General features: G+C 56.5%; 3 protein-coding genes across 3 annotated transcripts; all 3 read left to right on the forward strand.

Annotated features, from left to right (window-relative positions):
• The first annotated feature begins 41 nt into the window (after positions 1-41).
• On the forward strand, positions 42-1,851 carry B0I36DRAFT_312694 (PX domain-containing protein). The gene has a single exon (XM_046152535.1). It carries the CDS (start codon positions 335-337, stop codon positions 1,433-1,435), a length of 1,101 nt encoding a protein of 366 aa, XP_046019434.1. The 5' UTR covers positions 42-334; the 3' UTR covers positions 1,436-1,851.
• A 1,281-nt stretch (positions 1,852-3,132) lies between these two features.
• B0I36DRAFT_224416 (glycoside hydrolase superfamily) lies at positions 3,133-4,065 on the forward strand (the record flags this gene model as incomplete). Its single annotated transcript, XM_046149053.1, has 2 exons — positions 3,133-3,546; positions 3,640-4,065. Coding segments are annotated over 2 exons (840 nt in total), but the record flags the coding sequence as incomplete, so codon positions are not given.
• Positions 4,066-10,672: 6,607 nt separating this feature from the next.
• Positions 10,673-15,844, forward strand: B0I36DRAFT_371615 (DNA binding regulatory protein AmdX; the record flags this gene model as incomplete). Its single annotated transcript, XM_046160028.1, has 4 exons — positions 10,673-10,686; positions 11,578-11,654; positions 12,365-15,694; positions 15,759-15,844. The coding sequence occupies 4 exons, from the start codon at positions 10,673-10,675 to the stop codon at positions 15,842-15,844; spliced, it is 3,507 nt and encodes a 1,168-aa protein (XP_046019436.1).
• Between the last annotated feature and the right edge of the window lie 3,846 nt (positions 15,845-19,690).

A 19,690-nucleotide genomic window follows, 5' to 3' on the forward strand; every position in this document is an offset into this window, starting at 1 on the left:
GCGGCCGGAAGGGGCCACTGTCGTCATGCAGGCACAGCGCCTGAGCTAAGACGGATCACACCTGCCCTGCCCAACTGCAACGCAGGGCTCACATGAGCAATCCTCTTCTGCCTTCCGACCTCACATCACACACTTGCATCAGCTGCTGCACTCGATACCCCAGCCTTGACTTGGCTGTTTGCCTGCTTTACAACGGCCTCGACCTTGACACGCAATCATCATCTCCACGGCACTCTCGGGGCCCGCATCGCACGCATCAACGCCCATCGACAATTCATCGAGTTTCTGTCAGCGACTTTCCCCGTCAACAAGTGGCTGCGAGTCACACATCACGATGGCACCTCCGGCCGAGATCACGATCCCCTCGACGTCGCTACACACGCCAGCCGACAACTCGAAACCATACACTCTCTACAATATCACGCTGCGTCTGCCATTGCGCACTTTCGTGGTCCAGAAGCGCTACTCAGACTTCGCAAACCTGCACCAGGCTCTCACCTCACATGTCGGCGCCGCGCCTCCAAACCCGCTGCCGGGCAAGTCCTGGTTCAAATCCACCGTGTCGTCGCCCGAGCTGACCGAGAACCGCCGGCACGGTCTCGAGTCGTACATGCGCGCCATCGCCGAGTCACCAGACCGCCGGTGGCGCGACACATCCGCCTGGCGCACGTTCCTCAATCTGCCGAACAATGTCGGCAGCACCGGCAACAGCGCTGCCAGCGTCCGCACAGGCTACAGCCGAATCCCTCCCAACAAGGATGTAGCCAATAAGGCTGCGGCCCAGGACCCTGGGACATGGCTCGATCTGCATGGCGAGATGAAGAGGGACTTCCAGGAGGCGCGGCGCAGCCTGGCCAAGAGAGATAGCGCGATGGACAACTCGAGCGCGCTGGAGGCTGGGTCGGCTGCAAAGAAGGCTCTCGTGAAAGCCGGCGGGCTGTTAGCCGTCCTTGCAGATGGTCTCAGATACATTCAGGACTCGCGGCGGATCGGCGAGGGCGAGATAAGGCGCCGGAAAGACCTGATTGCTGCTGCTCGGGTGGAGCGGGAAGATCTCGAGAAGCTTAGCGCAACAATATCGGCGAGCGCGAAGACATCACAGAAAGCCATGCCATCGGCAGCGGACAAGGCCGCACTGATAGGCACCAAGCCCCGAGCTGGAGGACGGGTGCTAGGTGCGCCGCTGCCCGAGACAGAGCGCACGCGCGAGCTCGACAATGAAGGTGTGGTACAGCTGCAACGGCAGATGATGAATGAGCAGGACGAGGATGTGGATGCGCTGGCCAAGATCCTGCGGCGCCAGCGTGAGATCGCGGAGAGCATACACCGTGAGGTCGAGGAGCAGACCGAGATGCTCGACCATGTCAACAACCAGGTCGAAACCACGACGGCCAAGATCCAAGTGGCCAAGAGTCGGGCCAAGAAGATCTCTTGACTTGAGCTAGGCGTGTCGGTGGTGGTTCATGTGCTCCTCCTGGGTGTTGAATCGGTTCTGATGATGTCCTGGATCGTCAAAGGGTTGACGGGATGGTTCGTGTGGTGCATCGAGGCTCTCGTGATGCTGTTGAATCTCTAGTAAGCTCCCCGCACGCCGCGCTCAGCAGCGTTGACTGCGCTTCAGCAGGATACCGAGCGGCAGCCAGGAGTCCATTCGGTAGCCGGAAGCTTAGGTCAAGACGTCCTAGAGGTGGACAGGGTGATATTTCAATTTTGCATAAGACCAACAGATAGAAGAAACAGGTCGAGGATAAGGCTGTCTTCGCAGTCTTTCACAACAGTCCCAGTCATATTAGCCATTAGCATCTTGCGAGCACTTATCAATACCAATATCAATACATATATGACGAGCTTCTACAATCTGGTCTTACAATTTCCGAGGGTTCGCTCGCCGGCTCAGTTTGGGCACCCAAGATAAAGTCAGAAGAGTGCCTGGATGAACTGCGTGTACGGAGTTAGTCCTGAGGGGATTGTGCAGAAAGAACGCTCATATCAGGCTCAACGGATACCGCCGGCGTTTTCATTCCAGGGCAAAGGCTGTCTGATCATCGTGAGTCGCGAGAATGGGCGGGCTTTTCGGAGCCTGCAGACCACGTCCAAGGATAATTGTCCGAAAAAAAGAGGCCGTTCGAATCGAGCCAGCCGGGTAAATGAACAATTCTTCTTTTCACATGTGCGAGACTGGTGCACCTTTCACTGGCAGATGCCAACACGCATTGAGTCTCAAGAAAGCTGCCCACTGCCCTGAAAGGGAGGATCGAATGGAACCCCTGCACAATAAGCAGGGCAAGGTTCCGCGGAGAAAGCCACGGGAACTCCCGTCAGCCGAGATCCTGGCCAGCGCAGCATGTGGCTTAGAACAATCCAATGCTGCATGCCGGAAGGAACTTTGTCCCTGTGCATTAGTTAGTTAGCCCTACCAAGTCATGTGGAGCAGACGTAACAGGTTTATTCCGCGCCATGATTCCTTCGAAAAGCACAATGACTACGATGGACAAGGGCAAAGCATCCACTTTGGGTCGACACGAAGGATCAGGCTATGCAAGGCACGTACTGCGTATTGAGTATACTAGATATACCCTTGTTCACAGATCCTCCTCGGCGGCCCGGGAGTCTATTAGCGTCCAGAGACGCGGCTTCGCATTGGTGGCTTTGCGACATTGTAGGGCTGGGAAGCGCTTCTGTTATGCTTGGAACGACACAATTCTGGAACGGAGCCGCACACACTATGCCTGTCACGTAGCATCTGTTGACACTCGGTTCAAAATTTGCACAGTCAACAGTGGAGGTACGGATTATAGGACGAACCTCCACCCGTTGAGCCTTGGCTTGTGCTATGATTGGTAGCTTGCCCTGATCCTGAAGGATTCTCGTGTCAGACGAAGTGGTTCTATTCATCGCTGACTTGAGAGTATAAAGGCTGTAGAAATTCAGCCACGAGCGACTTCTAGACCAAGTTAACGATGCAACATCGCCAACAGTCCGAGCATATTCTCTGAGCCTTCCACTTCATCATTATTCACAGAGATTGCCGTATCCTGGACAGTCCGCAATAATCACAGCACACTAGCCTCACGGACCAAAATGAAGACGCAATCCATCGCCGTGCTGGTCGGCGTGAACCTTCTGGCTGCCGCCACCGGGGCTTCCGCCCTATGGCAGCCCGCCGTGGGCACAAAGTGGCAGATTGTCCTGCAGAACCCGCTCGACATGAGCGGCGTCAAGAAGATGACGCCCGACGTGCCCGTCTACGACATTGACCTCTTCACCAACACGGACGACGGGGCCGACAAGGCCCGCGTCATCGGCAAGCTCCACAGCCTCGGCAAGAAGGTCATCTGCTACTTCAGCGCAGGCACGTACGAGCCGTACCGCCCGGACGCCAAGCTGTTCAAGCAGTCGGACCTCGGCGCCACGCTGCCCGAGTGGGACGACGAGAACTGGCTCGACATCAAGAGCAGCAATGTTCGCAGCATCATGGCGCAGCGGATCAAGATGGCGGCAGACGTGGGCTGTGATGCCATCGATCCCGATAATGTGGACGTCTATGTAAGTCGCGTCCTTGTGTGTGCTCAAGTCTTTTCATGACCTGGACTGTGTTAGGGGAGAAAAGGGAAAATCTGACGACTCGATAATTATTAGAACAACCAGAACGGCGGCGGTTTCAAGCCCGCCCTGACCCAAGCCGACTCCATCAACTACATACGATTCCTCGCGACCGAGGCCAAGAAGTACGACATGGCCATGGGCCTCAAGAACGCCATCGAGATCGTGCCTAGCGTCATCGACTGGGTCCAGTTCGCCGTCAACGAGGAGTGCACGGCGTACAAGGGCGACTGCGAGACCTTGGGCATGTTTGTCGACGGCGGCAAGCCCGTCTTCCACATCGAGTACCCAGACGAGGACAAGTACTACGAGGGCCCGACAAAGGGCTTCCCCGCGAGCGTCAGGGCCCAGCACTGCGCGGCCGCCGGCGAGCCTGGGTTCTCGACCATCATTGCCACGTACGATCTGAGTGGCTGGGTGCAGTGGTGCGATGCTGCTGGCTCGATCTATGTCACTCCTACGGAGAAGTGAGAGCTTGTCGACAGCCATAGGGGGGAAATATTAATGGCGACAGATCTGGTTCAGATGCCAAGTGCTACTTGTTTTATGAGCACCTTGACAGCCTCCAATGATCTTCTGCCCTCATTGTATACATCACAAACGTACACTCTAACATATCGATATATATGTGCCGAAAACCGCATCGAGAGTGTGCACTTGAGCCTATACCGATACACTCCGGAAGAGCAAGCAAGAAAATGAATATATGCAACATTTCTTTTCGTTCCCTACAACATGACCGTATCAGGAGAAACCTAGACACGCGTAGGGAAGAGACTTACAACACAGTAACTCAAGTAGCCCTTAGACTTCATGTGTCAGACAGTAGTATCCCGCGTGGTATATTCAATGCAGCGTCCCATGACAGACCATAAGTGACGTGCGACCTTAGTAACCCCAAATCACGGCCTTGGAAGGCATTGAGCCGCGGATCAGAGCAGCGCATTTTCTCCATCATTTCACTTATTGATCGCTCATTCATTCCCAACGTTCAGTCCAGCGTAAAAAGGCGGCAAAGTCTTTCTCAAGCCCGCGTGACCTGACATCCCAACCACACTATTTGCCGCCTCGAGAATAAAGTCAGTGACATCATGCTCATCACGAGCTCCAAATCTCCCTCCACCCGTTCCCACGACTCCTGCGAAGTCAACAATCCAGGAACCGTCCGATTGACCACGTTGTCCACGCCCGTCCCAGACCACCAACCCACTCAGCCAGCCGTCCAGCCATCCGTGGCCCAGCTAGCCTCCGATCGGCCCGCGGCCTCCACCAGCCTCCCTGCGCGCTGCAAGCAGGCTGGGCGCGTTATATCCTAGGCGTCGACGCAAGCTAGTCGAAATTCGAGTCTTAGGCTGAACGCTATTATTTACTTTACCTGTCGCTAGCTCGCTTCCCCCCCCCCCCCCCCCCCCCCCCACAGAGCACTTCCAACTCTTAGGGGTATTCCGATGAGCGTGCCTCGCTTCCCCATGGCACGATGTTCTGGGGCGCTCTCGCCAAGTCATGGCACGATGGTGCTTCGCGCATTGTATTTACCAGGTTCGCTTGCGTGTTACAGTTGATTTTGCCGGAACATGGGCATTCGAGGGTCTTCTAGCGATCCGAACTTGTCTCCGTTGTCTCCGTTCCGCCAGGCCCACCCGGGCAGCCAGCACAAATCTGGAGATATACTTTGCATAGAACTTGGATACTTGGATAGCGCGGAACGGGATCAGGTCGGCCACCCGTGTAAACGGGAGAAAGTCCGATGCGAAGCGAATGGGGCAGACTTGCTTGGCGGTGCTGGGCTAGGCTGGCCCCTTAGCGTAACTCAAGACACGTTACATCCCAGCTTCCGTATACCGCCCGCTCCGTGCGTGCCGGACACTACGAGGACATATGCGGATATGGGCGGCAGGTCGAGTGACAAGACATCAAGACGGCGAGACGAGGTCCATATCGTGCCTGAGCTTGCACACTGGTTTGAGTAAGTTCCAAGATGGATCCATCCCGCCCCTTTATGTTTGCTTGGCGACAACCGGCGCCCGGCCAGGCCTCTCGTGTCTCTTACCCGACCTAGTTCGGTTGTGATTCCCATCTTTTTTTTTCTCTTGTTATTAAGGTTCACGCGGATGCGTACCGCACGTAAATCAAGGGGCGCGGACGAACTGGACCGTCACGGGAATTCGTGCTAGCGTCTTGCTCCATTGGGAGTGCCCCGTGGGTTCCAGCGACACTCGTCACTTGCCTGGTGCTGCTCGCCCACTAGGGCCGAATTATGGCGTCCACACAGTCCGTGTCTATGGGCTGCATTGCACTGGTAGGTATGGGACGAGAGGCTCGTGGCAAAGGGCCAATGAGTGCATGGTCAAGAAGGGTGGTTCTATGCGGCAGTGTTCATCCATGACCGCTAAAGGCCTGTGGCGAAACGGCGGGCTCAAAGCTGGTGTGTCGCGCCTCAATATTCTTGAGAACCAGCTCGCCAGACTCATACATTGGCCAGAGATCGCTGGACGCCGCTTGTCTTGTGCCTTGACAGCAACTGCCTGCTCTGGGTTCCGCTAATTAGAGCATGTATGTGGTCTGCTCCGATCCGCCTTGTGCCCTGGCCGTGCAGATAAGAATGGTGCAGGGTCCGAATTCTCCGACGGGTCAACCTTGATGCGCTCATCGTCGTGACAGCGACAGCGGGAGGAGATGGGCTGGGGCCGAGATCTCCAAGATCGCAGAGCGGGAGCTTGGCGACAAATGACGGCATAGGGTGACACTGTTGCTTTGACGAGCCTCCAACCGGGAGCAACCTGCATGCGCAGTGGTGGTGCGGTCCTGGGCCAAATCTCGCAAAGTAAACTTAGCATGCATTTGCCAACCGAGTGCCGATCTTGTCCAGAAGCAACAAGACCATCCCGACAGGGGCCAGGCCAGCCACGTTTTCGCCTCATGGATCATCATCACTTCACCAGGCGGCGCAGAGGTTCCTGTCCGACATGGCCATCGAGAACCATGTCCGGCACGGTGACTAATGAGGGCGCAAGATGATGTGCAGATCGTCTGGAAGCGGTAGCTGTCCCGGCAGTGGGAATGCAAGCAAATCAGGGTTGATAATGCAACCATGCTGATCACTTGGTCGAGCAATCCACCTCGGCGGGACGGCGTGGCTGTGCAGCAGGCAGGCAGGTAGAGGTCGGCGCCGAAACCGCTCAATTCGGGCCATGGTGAGCATGTCAACCAACGAGGACCATGAAGCCCTAGGGATGGCATTGCCGTTTCGAGACAAAGGAAATGCGCCCCGACGGATCATCCGAGTTGCCAGTGCTATCGCAGGACGCTTGAGCGCGATTGAACGGCGTAAGGGAGTCACTGCGGAGCTGCATGCAGAAGACATGCCAATAGCGGTGATGACGACTAATTAGTCGGCTGGGGAATTCGCTCCGTCACAGACAATGCCCAGCCCAGGGTGAACCTCGGGGCCCGCGCCCTGCACGTCGACTCACTCGATAATATGGCGAGCGTGGTTGGATGGGCTCGGATCCAATGCCCCTGGTCGTCTGCCGATCTTGGATACCTTAGGCAGGGCCTGTGCTGCCTTTTGCAACGCACCTCACCTGATGGAACCAGGCTTGTGCATGGCGAGTGTGCAGCAAGTGGGCGGCCGTGGTTACACCGGTCAGTAGCGCAGCCGAGGGAGACTGGCCAGGCTCGCCGGGATCGAGGGACACCGTCCATCCAATGGACCAACGGATGCGCCTCGGGGCAGCTTGGCTATTCGCCAATCAAACCCTTGACACCCTGCCCTGGACCGGATTGCTCTTCTGGGCGATGCTGCAGGCGCGTGGCTGCTTACTGCAGCCTGGACAGTGCCGTCAACGCTCGCCAACGGATCTCTTCCCAAAGACGCATATTGCCGACATGACGCGCGAGAGTGCGTGAGCCATGCAGGAAATACTGGCTGCCACCACGTGGTCCATCAACCCAGAACGACCGGGGAATATTGTAGCCGGAGGACAGGAACCTCGCTGCCGATGCCCCGGGAACACCAAGAGTCATCGGATGTGATCGGGGATCAGGGATACTCTTGTGGTGTGGCCTTGGAGCGCACTGTCAAATCCATATTGACACTGGTGCTGGTGGGGTGCAATTTACACTCTCGACATTTTCCGGAATAAGAGCCGTATGGCAGTGGGACACTCATGTCCCATAAGCATGAATTGGCACGGAGGCTTCTGATGACGATTCGGCTCCAAAATTATCGCCCGCATGGTGGTCGCGTGGCTGTTGCCGAGCCACTACCGTAGTCGGGGTACCGCCGAGAAATCTTGCAACGCCTTTAGTAAATATAGCAGGCATGACTGAAAGTCCGCCACCGCCAATAGGTACCGAGTCCGTCGTACAAGCATGGCATGCATTCTTGAGGTGGATTTTCAGCCAAGCTTGCTGCGTCGATCTGCTAGCCTCTCTGAAAGTGCGGCCTCATATACGTGGGGAGGCTTGTCAGATGTCGTCAGTCACGCAGGACTGTATGGGAACAGTGCTTTCGCGGGTTGCGATTGTTGCTGCGACTTGCGTTGGATCTCGACTTGCCTCCTGGCGCACCACATTATCTAGTCATGTATGGCCCACGTTGTCGTGAAGGAGAAAGTTGACAAGCATGGATGTTGTAGAACCGTCTAGTAATATCAGCAGCCTACAGTGTGCGTAGTGTTGGCTGTGCTCCATTCACAATATGCACGCGAGTGCTGACAGCACATGACTGATTGCCTGCACAAGTTCTTAGCTGCGCGCACATTGAAGTGGTTCGTGTTCCATGACACGACCAGCTTCATAAAAAACTCGTCCAGAACCGGTCCTTGCCATTCAGGAAGTGATTGGGAACAAGGATCTGTGCGTGGTCCCGTGTCTCTCCAACGCACACGTCAAAAGTCTGGGGAAAGCAGGGGTCTTGACCTCATGCTGTGGGTCATTCCCCGTGGGGTGAGGTCAATGCGTCGCTCTACGGCATCGTCGGTCCTGGTGTGACTGCCAGCTGTTCATGGCCAAGTTTGCCGTGCCCGGACTTTTTCTCTACCCAGGTAGGTTCCGAGGGACATGGCATTAGCGCGGCCATGTGGCCGTTGCGCGGTTGCGATGTGGCTGATTGAGAACCGTCTGGAACACGCCCGGAACTTAGTGCAGACCGAGCCCATGTGGGCAGCGAACCGAAGCACCAGGGTGTGGTATGCCTCATTATCCTCCATGTATTTGTTGGCACGAATACAAAACTGAAAGGAAAGTGGTAGACGCAGACTACATGCTGCTAAAGTGCATGAGTTTCAGAGATGCGACCGTGAGTTGGACTTACCGACCCATCCAAGGTTGCAACAGATGTCAGGCTAGTCCCGAAGCCTCGATAGCTGTGTGTCTCAAGTGTCATGCCAATGATGCGGGAAGAGAGAAGAATTGCCATCGCGTCGGTCTTGAATCACACTCCAAGCTGGAAAGTGACCATGAAGACGATTCAGTGCGCTTCGACCCGACTGATCTGCACGGCATTGGTAATTGTGCATAGATGGCCATGCTAGGCGAAGTCCTGACTCCTCTCGTGGATGCGGTGCGGTGCTCCTGCGGGTTTGCCCGATGGCACACGTCGGGCAGCCTGCCACGAGCTGGCTGGTAATATGCAGAGCGGCACAGAATGCAGTAAGGATTGGCACTGTTTCGATGCACGTCGGACGCGGAGGGTCTTCAAGGGTGCTGCTGCAGGAGGCGAGACGGAGTGTTGGTGGTGGGCCGCTCCACTTGCTGTGTTGAATACGTACCTAGGTACGCCGAAGGACGGCATCGCGTGGCGCACCCGTGGCTTTCCGTCGTATGAATGTTTGCGAAGAGGTGCCATTGATCATGAGCATGGGCAGAAAATTACTGTGCCATCCATGGTCACAGGCTTGCATGTCTCCAGAAACCGCTTCGATGGTTTGCATTGAGGTGTCGTGGCATGCGCAGCGGCTTGATCAGAGCATCTGGATCGACACAGGATGGATCAGAGTCTGCCATAATTAGCAGTGGAGTGTGAGCCCACGTCAAGGCGTGGCTCTCGGAGCTGTCATGGATATCCTCCCACCTTGCATCGGCCATGGTGCGATGGCTGTCGGCGCTCCAGCTCGTCGAGCAAGGCTGTGTCCTGACGAGGGAGGTGGTAAAGAACAGCAGAATCTCGTCGTTCGCAGCGGGTGGAGCCCCGAGCGCACCTCCAGCCACTGGGGAAGCTTACGTCCCGCCATCAGGCCCCACTCCAGCTAAGGTCGGTCCTGCCTACCTGCCCCTCCAGGGTCCCTGGCGAGCGTGCTTTCGATTTGTCGCAGCCAGCATGCGATTCCCGCCTGGTCGCATGGTGATGCCGCTGCTTTGAAAGTGGGCTGCCCGTGGCGCGCCAGCCTATTGCCACCATTCGACGCTTCTCAAGCCGGCCGCACTGCTTCCAAACGATGATTCTCGCCCTCAAGTGTCATTCAGATCTTGAGCCAAGAGTGAACCAAGCGCGTTTACCTCATGCTCACTTGAGCCACAGACACGTCCGGGCGGCTTCGGCTGCGTCAGTTCGCCGCCATCTAGTCTCCACAACGAGACAAGGGCATCTCCCGGCGCCTATCAGTGTGTCCTTCCCAAGTCAAATGGCGCCATGTACGGACGGGGTTGGAAGACAGAGCGCTTGCGAGCAGTCAGCCCTATCCGTTTGACTGACGGAGGCGTCGGGAAAGCTCCTCGACAACTCCATTGGTAGCCATCGCGATAACTCCCAAGCATTGCCTGACCCGCGTCGCTGTAGGTTCAAAGCGTGAGCAAGACAATTCTGAGTGCAAGTCAGGAGGACTGATGTTGTGGGGTCGTCGGGCAACGAGCCTAGGTATCTCTCGCGGGATCTCTACCCGAGCTAGAAACTCCGCCATCTTCACGCTAGACGGTCGTGTCTCGATCGCCCAGATGATCTGCTGAGTAGCTACGGTGGATATCCACGACAAGTCAAACGTACCTAAGGTAGGGCCTCTCGTCCGGCGAAGCAGCCATATAAGCCAATGGCCATGGTTCCGTCGTCGGCGGGAGTCACCGAATTGCAATGCCGTGCCTAATGTTTCTGTGAGCTTGACCGCACCAACCGTCGAGGCTCACGACCGCACAGTGCAAATCTTCAAGTACAATACGAGCGAGTCTTGCCAGAAGCATCAGCAGAGCCAAGCAGGGGAAGCACCAGCGACTTGCGCGGCAAGTAACGGGACCCTGGCCTGCCCTGGTGTGGTGTGCCGGTTCCAAGCGCTGTTCTGGTGCCATGGTGCTGGCCCACCACACCTTGGCTGGCCAGTGGCAGCCCACCGACTCCGGCGAGCTTCCGTAAAGAGAAGATACGGCTGCGCTTAGCAGTATGTGACTCGGCGGATGGGACCCTTGTGTCTCGCATAGCGACGTTCGCACCGGGGCCCCGGGCGCTGCTGCAAGGGTTCCCTGGCGGTACTTGCGTTGCAAGTAGCTAGCGGTGTCTTCCGCAGGTGTCAAGTGACCATTTCGTGATTTCGCGGCCGGCGCCAAAAGTACCTGTCCCCAGACTTTGGCGAAGCAGGCACTGTGACCTGTACCGGCCCTCCCTCCATCAGAGAGTCCTGAGAGCGGCTTGGGTGCTTCCCCAGGGACGACGACCTGAAGGACGGCATCTCGTCTGCCCGAAACGCCGCAGCGCAAGCACGCCTCATCGACCCTCGCCCTTCTTTCCTCCCACTTCCGAACGCAACTGTTGGCACGCCATTGTTGTCCTGCCTTCTTGTTGCCTTTCTTCTAGATCCAGCTGGCATTCACAAAGTCACTCTCTTGCCACCCAATTGCGCCTTGCGAGGACACCGCACGAGCCCCCGCCGCCGCCTCGGTTCGACGCTTCGGTCGGACAGCGTGGATTGCGCCGGCTGCAAGCATTCGTCAGCGCACTCGGCAGGCCCCGTGGACAGACAGAGAGACAGACAGACCGTCCGAGAGCATTGAAGCGTGCGCAGCCTCCCGCGGTGCGCGACACAGAGCTTGCAACAAGACGACGGCCACGACAGCAGTGCATCGTAGACAGACAGCATCGGCTACTGTCCTGCTCGCGCCCGATCAGCACAGACACGCAGGTCGTCCCGTTGACGGCAGCCGCGCCCCCCCAGGCCCCCCAACGACTGCTGTGTCGCCCTCCGGTTCCCGCAGTCCCTGGCTCCAGGATTCCCACTTTTGCTGCGTGCTCCCCACCAGTTGCAGCAACTACGGAGCAGACTAACAGCAGCCTGCATCGAGGCTCGCGCAACTGTTGCACGCTGGCGCAACACAGCCCACCCACACCTTACACCCTGAACTCCCCAGTTGCGCCCTTTCCCACCGGGACCCCGAACAGCCACCACCTCGACCTCGCCAGCGCGATTCCAAACCACGTCACTCCTTGACTTGCCGCTGCAGAACTACACGACTATCCAGACGGGCAGCCGGGCAATTCCACATCACCAGCCCCCAACTGCCACGGTCGCATTCCTGTTCCTGTCTTGCTCATGGACTCTGCAGCCATGTCCGATCCGTCACCGCCAGCTGCGCCGGCTGGGAAACCCGACGAACCTGGTACGTTTCCATTGTCCTGCCCCTCGCCTCCGCACGATCCGCTGCCAAGTGCGCTCCGCCCTCGCTGCGCAGCGATGCCGTCCGCACGATTGTCGCGCAACGCCTCGGCAAGTACATGACTTTGCAACGGCGACCTGTCGCTAATGGCATATTGAACGCATAGCAGCTTCCATCACAGTAAACACAGCCAAGGCTCCAGGCCCAAACTTTCCACCTCCAAAGACCGACAAGCCTCGCCCTCACGTCTGTGCGACATGCCAGCGTTCTTTCGCACGTCTCGAGCATCTCAAAAGGCACGAGCGCTCACACACCAAAGAAAAGCCCTTCGAGTGCCCGGAATGCACAAGATGTTTCGCCCGGCGTGATCTGCTGCTGCGCCACCAGCAAAAGCTCCACCAGACAACAACACCCTCGTCGCGACCCCGGAACAGGCGCGAGAGCACAACTGGTGTAGCTCCTGGCCAGAGCAGAGCTCGGAAAAACAGCATTGCCAGCACGAGTACCAATGGGCCTGGCGCTGCCGCCATGAGGCCCAGGGCCAACACAATCAGTCATGTAGACGTGAACCATGCTCAAATGATGGCAGCAGCTACTGCGCAGGTCGCCCGCAACCCGATGCCGCCCACACACAGCCGGCATCAAAGTCTCGTCGGTCTCCCGCTGCACAACATGGACCAGTTTGCGGGAATGTCTACCATCATGGGCCAGCGCGGCGTCAGTCACGGGCTGCCCAGGTTGGAGACGCATGGGATGACGGGCATGGAGTTTCACAACGACGTGAACCTGAGGACAGCGCCACCCGTCACATTCAATGCGGACTTCGACTTTGATAGTCTCTTGTTTGGACAGCACGGATCCACCATCAACCCGAATGCGTTGCACTACAACGAGTCGCCCCATTCCATGTCAATTGACCCACTCTCGCCCTTTGGTCCCATGACCGACATGTCAGGTACTCAGACTGAGGGTGACAGTTTCGACTGGCTCACAGGCTTCGAGCATCAAATGTCGTTTAACAACGTGCCCGAGACAGCTATTGATGGCTCATCCCCGTCTGCTGTGAGCAATGCGAGCCCGGGAGGGATTAGCGACGTCATGCTGGACGGCTCAGGAACAACAAATCCGACCGTCACAATCAACTCAACCGCCGTCTGGCAGCAGGGGATTATGGGTCCGCCACAGATGCCGAATCCGTATGCCATGGATCTGACGGGTGCCGTTTTCCCAGACCTGATGGGCGGAACACCAGTCTCACCTCAGCCGCCACAGAAGAACATGAACGACGTCTATTTCTCAACGCCGCCACCATCCATGAGCTCTCTGTCGCCATCAATGATGTCTGGGCTTGGGGCACAACAAATACACCAAACTCTCAACTTTGGTCACGGGCCCGAGACCCCGACTTCGGTAAACGGTGCTTTGCAGATGCATTCTCCTGTTCATACAATCACGGAGACAACAAGAGCAGCCTTGGTTAGCGCTTTGTCGCAAAGTGGCCCCTTCGGCGGACGACGGTACTCATTCCACACACCCACTTCTCCGCTATCGCCTCTGACACAAAATAACGGAGAAGGTCTTCCGGACCAAGCCCGAGCCCTCCCTAGTGTACCCGACTTGCAGCGTTATGTTGCCAGCTACATTCGATACTGTCACCCGCACCTACCTTTCCTGCATCTTCCAACCCTCTCTTTTGACTCGCCGCCTGTCAATGGTCGCGGGAGTGCTGTTGGAGGCAGCGGCTGCCTGATACTGTCCATGGCCGCGATCGGCGCACTCTACGAACTTGAGCGCGCCCAAGCCCGGGAATTGTTCGACATGGCCAAGAGGATGATTCAGCTGTATTTGGAAGAGCGCAGGAAGGCCGATATGCGCAAGGCCGACTTCCGCCGCACGCCATCTTCAGATCAAGGTGGCCATGGATCTGATGGTTCCGCCCATACGCCACTCTGGCTGGCCCAGGCAATGTTGCTGAACGTCGTGTATGGACACAACTCTGGGGACAAGACCGCCAATGACATTGCATCCACCCACTCGGCCGCGCTCGTTAGCTTGGCTCAAGCCGCTGGGCTTCTGCGGCCCATGACTATCGACTCCCCCGAACTTCAGGAAATTCAGATCAGCGATGGCGAAGGAAACTGGGGCGGTGGTGTCAAAGCAGAATCGGAGGAACAAGCCGAATGGCTGAAATGGAAGACAGTGGAAGAACGTAAGCGGACGCTATATGTCATCTTCATTCTTTCGAGTCTTTTGGTGGCCGCATACAACCACGCGCCAGCTTTGACGAATTCGGAGATCCTTCTGGACCTCCCGTGCGACGAGGAGTTTTTCGCGGCCGATAGTGCTTCTGCGTTCCAGGCTAAAGGTGGCTTGCGTGCTGCTGGTCATAACCGAATGACCTTCCACGAGGCTTTGGGAGAATTATTGCGTACGAACGAGAAACAACAAAAGATTGCCTTCAACAACGCTCACCAGTCCTTCGGAAACTCACTCGGTACAAACGAGATCCCTAAGGGCGATTTGCGTCCAAGCACGTTAGGCTGCCTCGTGCTGATCAACGCGCTCCACAACTACATCTGGGAGACACGCCAGCGCCACCATAACAAACTCTGGACCAACGAAGAGACGGAAAAGATGCACCGCCACATCGAGCCAGCATTAAAGGCATGGCAGGCGGCCTGGGCCAGCAACCCTCATCATAGTCTGGAGCGGCCCAATCCTTTTGGCATGGGACCCCTCTCTGCCGACGCCATCCCGTTGCTCGATCTCGCATATGTGCGGCTTTTCGTCAATATGTCGCGAACAAAGGAAAAGTTCTGGCAGAGAGACTGGCAGGGACTTGCAGAGGAGCTGTCGCGGGGAGATGAAATTGTACAGCATGCGGAGCATTCTCCCAGGTCAAATGCTGAATCCAGTGATCCTTCCGATGCATCCGCTGGAAGCTCGGTATTTATTGATTCACCTGCTACTCAGTCGTCACCACCGGATGTCGCAACTGCCAAACTTTCTACAGCCCCCGGAGCCCAAACGCATGGGTCGGCTGCCAGCCGTACCATTTCTCGCCGGGAAAAGCACCTTCGGAAAGCTGCATTTTATGCGGCAGACTCGCTGTCCATGTCTGACAGGTTGGGCGTCACCTTTGCCGACTTCACAAGCCGGGAGTTACCTGTACAATCGGCAATGTGTGCATTCGATTGTGCGCAGGTGCTTGCCGAATGGGTTGCAACCCTTCAAGACCGTGTTGGTAGATATCTTGGCGTGCTCGGACAAGATGAGGTGGACCTGACACAGGTGCCGGCGATCATGCTCCTGGAGGACGAGGACGTCAAACTCTTGGGCAAGATACAAGAGCTCCTGGCCAGCGCGGAAATGAAGATGAGCATGGATCTGGTCAGTGGCAATGCACACACCGGCATCGATGCGCGATTACAGATGGACAACTACAACGGCTACGCAGCAAAGATATTACGTGTGACTTCATACATGGTCGAGAAGTCTGCGGTCTGGCCTGGTAAGTGATTTTCTAGTTTTGTTGTACTCAAATGGGCGATTTCGTGCTAACACTTTTCCAACAGTCCTCCATCTTATGGCGCAATGCCTCGAGACCCATGCGGGCTACATGCGAGCGCGGGCAGAAAAGTCGGTCGTGTCCGGCGAATGAGTTTTATGCGCAGAATCTCGACAAGACCCCATCGGATCTTCCGGCGGCATTTCGCGGCATCCAGATGTTGGGGTCTGCGTTGTCACCAGGCCGGTCACCTGTCGGGTTTTCTCTGTGGACCGGCAATGCGTTGGTGTGTTACCGAGCTAGGCAGGATGAGGGAGAGAAGGAACAAAACAAAAGCATGATGGGCAATTTTATGATAGCGTTGCAAGTTCGGATTACCAGACTCAGACACACACTCACACACAGAGACAGAGTTACGCGAAGCATACAAACGGGCGTTGATGATTTCACACAGGCCAAAGAGGGTAACTAACGCACGACGAAGCTGGCTTTTACAACGATTACGGGGGGAATTCTTTGGCCCTCTTCTTCTGAGTGGGCTCCAAAACCTGGCTTTAGTCTTCTTTTCTGAAAAACAAAAGTAGTGGCCGAGTTGAAAATTCAAGAGACATAACTATGTGGCTTATATAAACAATATATAGATATTCAGGGTACGCGCTTCCTAATGAATGATTTCAAAATGTGTCTGGCCCGTAAGCTACGTCACGGACCGCGATACAGAAATCATTGAGCCATTGGAAGGGCCATCATCACCGGGCTCAAGTCGGGGACACACATAGTATGCTTTGGCCCCATCCACGGGAAAAAGCCTTGACTGCATAGTTTCAATCGCGGGCTAGTAGACATGCACATATGGATTGTTCGTCATCGTACATACGATATATGTATATAAGTTATATATATAACGTAGTCCACATGTGAACGGGTCACACGGGTGAACGGGTCATTTCTTATCGCTGCTTATATAGGGATTTTTAAACCTTTATAACTTCTTTATATTAAGAGATATAGATATGTAGTTAAGCCTACTTATAAACGATAAGAATAATCTATCTAAATCTAAAATATTTAATTCTTGAAATAACTATATGTGACAACCCGACCAACAGGTCGCAAGATCGGGCCAGGGACAAGGGCAGGTCATACACGCGGGACGGCACACCCCAGGTTACGTAAGCATTTCATTATGTCAGTAGGATATGTGGATCGGAACATATCCAGCGATCCAAGGATACACCTCCTTGAAACCACGATGAAGGACAAAGGATATAATGCGAAGGATTCCCTAGATAGACAGTCATTACCTTTGTACTTCAGCGATCAATCTAAGTATCATTCTCACCCTTCACTTGACCTAGTCACTCAATTGATCCGAGTGTGGTATCTCGCAAGAGACACGAACGACAACCCCTCGAGAACACGACAAGCACGGAGTCAGTATTGCATGAGGTTGCTACCTGCCTTATTCAGAACATAAACCCCACCGCGCCGATCAGACGGTTGACCCCGGAGATCGGATCGTGACACTATATTACCCTTAAACTAAGAATCTTACGTAGCTCGGTCTCCACTTTTCCTGTTTTACTGTTAAGTACTGGCCCTAGGTCTGAACAGATACTAGGCGTATTAGATTTACTACGAACTTGGGAAATAAAAGGAGGTAGTTCGCACTCTTGTGACGACCCGACCAACAGGGGAACTGCTTGGGGCTGAGGTAACAAACAAGCCCAGCACAAACAAGGCCGCAGGATCAGGCCAGGGACAAGGGCGGACCAGCGAAGGCTGGCGGGGAACACATTATGTAAGCACCCACCTTACGTCAGCAGCCGACGATGAACGGTCGCACGGCGACCATCATCCGTCGGTCTTGCGACAACAAACTGTCGGCATGCGACCCAACGGTGTCGCAGGACGACGGGCACGATGAAGGACAAAGGGATATATAGAGCCAGAAGGATCTCCTAGATAGACAGTCATTACCTTTGTACTTCAGCGATCAATCTAAGTATCAGTTTCACCCACACTTGAACTAGTCACTCAATTGCCGAGACTGGTATCTCTTCCAAGAGACACGAACGACAACCCAGAGAGAGAACGACAGCAGAGTGTTAGTTGTTATTGTACAGGCTTTACCTATCTTGCAGAACAGCAACCCCAGCGCCCTGCCAGACGGTTGACCCCGGAGGCAGGATCGTGACAACTCTCCGTGAGCGCGTTACGGTTTTGTTAACCCCCCCTGTCTCCCCTTTTTTGACCCACCTAGGCTCGGGCCAGAGCCCGAGCCCGTAACATACCCTCCTCCCCCCCCTCCTAGGATGGTCGGTATCGGGACCGCCGCCCCGGACTATCGTTCCTCCAAACTATAGCTCGAATTGCTTACCGGTATTAGGTAGCGTGTCGCGTAACCTCGCCTCTCGCGATATGGCTCACGCGTAGGAACCGCTTGGCTCCCGCGTAGGGGTCGCTTGACTGCCGCGTTACGTTGGTCGAGCGTGGCGTGAGGGTCCGGGTACGCTCGTATCTGACGCATGTCTAGACACGACGGCTGCCCGAGAGTATCCCTTTGCGGTCCGGGGTCGAGTCTTCCTTCCCCTCTTGCTGGGGTTCTGACTCTCCCGGTTCTCTCCATCTCTGTGATCCGGTGTAGACGGCACGCCTCCGACGACCGCCTAGGGGTGGCCTCCCGCGGATTGGCGTCGGGCTCCCGTTTTTTCCTCGGTGGAGCTCCGCCCTCCTCGCTCTCCTTCCTTCCCACAGTTCGGGCCCGTGTAGGCCGCGGGCGCCGCGATCCCTCTGCCCGCGCGCTTCATCTATAGGCGTAGGCCCCGCGTGCCTCGTGTGCTGGCGCCTGCGCGGAGAAAAGAAGGCCCGGCGTGCCTCGTGTGATGGCGCCGCCGCGGCGAAAAGTGGGGCGGCTGCCGGCCGGGCGACGTGCGCTGGCCGGCGCACCGGACCCACGTGGTGCGCTCGCCGGCAGGCCGCCCCTCCTCCTCGACACATATATAAAGCCCTCTCCCACCTCCCACCCCCAAGTTTTCCCTCTTTCCTCCTCCTCAAGTCGCTCTCGCAGCTGCCCCGCGTTGGCAGTTTTCTTGTGTCTTTCTCTTCCCCGGTTTCCGCGCCGTTTCCGCCTCGCACCCCCGCTACCATGTCTGCCGCCGTCGACCTCGCTCCGGGCAGCACCGCCACCGGCTCCGGTGGTGAACCGCCTCCACTCCGTCGGGCACTCGTGGCGCCGCCAACACCCACCAACTTGCGCGCATTGCGCAGTTTCTCAACAACCGTTTCGACCACATCGACCGCCGCTTTGACCAGTAGGAAGAATTCAACAAGCAGGTCGCCAGCAACCTCAGCGACACCGCTCAGCTCACTGCCCACTTGATGCAGTCTCTCGGCATGGTTCCGCAGCGTGGTCTGCCTGCGCCCGCCCCCTTTGGTGGTCGTGCTCAGATTGAGTACGATCCTCCCTCCAGCAGCACCCCGTCGACTCCGTCTCGCACCCCCCGCGCCACCCAACAGCGCCCTCGCACCAACCGCTCCGGAGGACGTTCGGGTCGCCGTGAGCGTCAGGCGGAACTCCAGCCCACCCTCCCTCCTGTCGTTGCGGAACCTCGACCCACCAACCCTTTTGTCGTTGAGCAGGCCGCCCCTGCCCAGGGCGATGTCGACTCGGATTTCGGTGGCGGTAACGACGAGTCCGAGGTGTCCGAGGCTAAGTAAGCAGTCGGAATGCTTGGAGTACCTTGACGTGTACTAGATGAAGATTGAGAATTCGCGAGTTAGGTATGGAATGGGGGAGGATTGGGAGTTGGCTGAATTGGGAGACGTTCATGTACCGTAGCCGCCGTAGCCGCCCCCCGCCCGTCGAGGGCCCGAATACCAACCGCGTCAGCAACACCTGTGCCCCCGTTCCGTTTCCGTAATGAGCTTGGTCCGTCGTTGTGTCGGATGTCCCCCCATTCTTTCTCAAATTCATCTAGGGCCTGCGTGTCCTCCACC

Source organism: Microdochium trichocladiopsis (assembly GCF_020744255.1).
Source record: "Microdochium trichocladiopsis strain MPI-CAGE-CH-0230 chromosome Unknown B0I36scaffold_1, whole genome shotgun sequence".
NCBI lineage: Eukaryota > Fungi > Ascomycota > Sordariomycetes > Xylariales > Microdochiaceae > Microdochium > Microdochium trichocladiopsis.

What these genes read in the sequence shown, in the direction of transcription:
- B0I36DRAFT_312694 (XM_046152535.1), top strand. Translation starts at nt 335, where the DNA reads ATGGCACCTCCGGCCGAGATCACGATCCCCTCGACGTCGCTACACACG.